The following is a 1,174-nucleotide window of genomic DNA, read 5'->3' as shown; positions in this document are numbered from 1 at the left end:
ACACACACACACACACACACACACACACACACACACACACACACACAGACACACACACAGAGCTCTCTCCCACCTCTTACCTTTTTTAATGACAGAGTGGTCGAGGATGCCCAGGGCTGATCCTTCCTCCATTCCCTGTGTCAGACAGACAGACAGTCACTATCATTTATCCACCGGCCTCACAGCCAACACACACACACACTGATATATAAACACACAGTTATAGACACACACACATGGCTTTTTCTCTCTCAGGCCAAAGCAAGATGGACGGTCCAGTGTTATAGGTTTTCCCTCGCAGCACACATATGAACAACTATCCATACCCGAGTAAATAATGAAATCTGTTACTTATTGGATTCTGTTTCTTTGTGGATGGAGAGCAGGAGAGATGGTAAATCATGCAAGTTATGGCGGATGTTTTTAAACAATTCATTCATATTTCCACACAGCTTAAAACAAAAAGGATTTTTTTGTTGTATAAATGTATACTTTATGTTATGAGTCACTAAGTTTGGTTTGAAAATATTTTGGGGAGACTATAGAAAAGTTGCCTCTTAATTTTTCAGTGCAACAAATCTACTTATTTACAAAAGAATACCACTAAATGAAATAAATACTGTCACCATCACTGTTACAAATAACTAAAGAGCAGTTTGTGTTCATATACTATTTTTTTGCTTACAAATGTAATAACTTCCAACATGTAAAGCTAAAAAAACATGTTATGTTTCTTTGACTTTAGGCATATAAAGGGAAAAGGTGATATGTGAATAAGAAACGATTGAATAATGATCAAAAACAGCCATGTCGGTGCACACATTGAAATAATAAATTAAAGTCTTTGCAGATTGTTTGATCTTTTCATTCACTGAGGATGAAATTGTCTTGCAGGGCGATTCTCGGATGTCTCCTTTGTGGTGAATTTATAAGAGGATTCAAACGCCAAGGATATAATCCATTAATCAAATAAAGGTCCTTGTCAAGTGGGAGCGTTTAACTGCAACATGCCCGGGTTGACTCCTTGCCTGCGTGGCGCTCCTCTCAAACGTTTCTTTTCTATTAATGACCGCGCACATCAATTGGTCTCGGTGTGTTTCTTTTTTTTCCTGCGAGGAGGCAACAAACAGCGTCTGCAGCTGCACCTGCTGCAGGGAAGCTGACTGCTCAATAA

General features: G+C 39.1%; 1 protein-coding gene across 2 annotated transcripts in view; it reads right to left on the bottom strand.

Annotated features, from left to right (window-relative positions):
• tfap2e (transcription factor AP-2 epsilon) overlaps positions 1-1,174 on the bottom strand; it is a 12,529-nt gene that overhangs the window by 7,537 nt on the left and 3,818 nt on the right. For both annotated transcript variants that reach the window (XM_031874889.1, XM_031874890.1), the window contains exon 3: positions 81-135. In XM_031874889.1, the coding sequence (XP_031730749.1) occupies positions 81-135 (55 nt within the window). The remainder of the gene's footprint in view (positions 1-80; positions 136-1,174) is intronic.

This window comes from Anarrhichthys ocellatus, unplaced genomic scaffold (assembly GCF_004355925.1).
Source record: "Anarrhichthys ocellatus isolate YVR2014 unplaced genomic scaffold, GSC_Weel_1.0 scaffold84, whole genome shotgun sequence".
NCBI classification, from domain to species: domain Eukaryota; kingdom Metazoa; phylum Chordata; class Actinopteri; order Perciformes; family Anarhichadidae; genus Anarrhichthys; species Anarrhichthys ocellatus.
The sequence above is the reverse complement of the archived record's forward strand: the minus strand, read 5'-3'. Positions and strand labels throughout refer to the sequence as shown.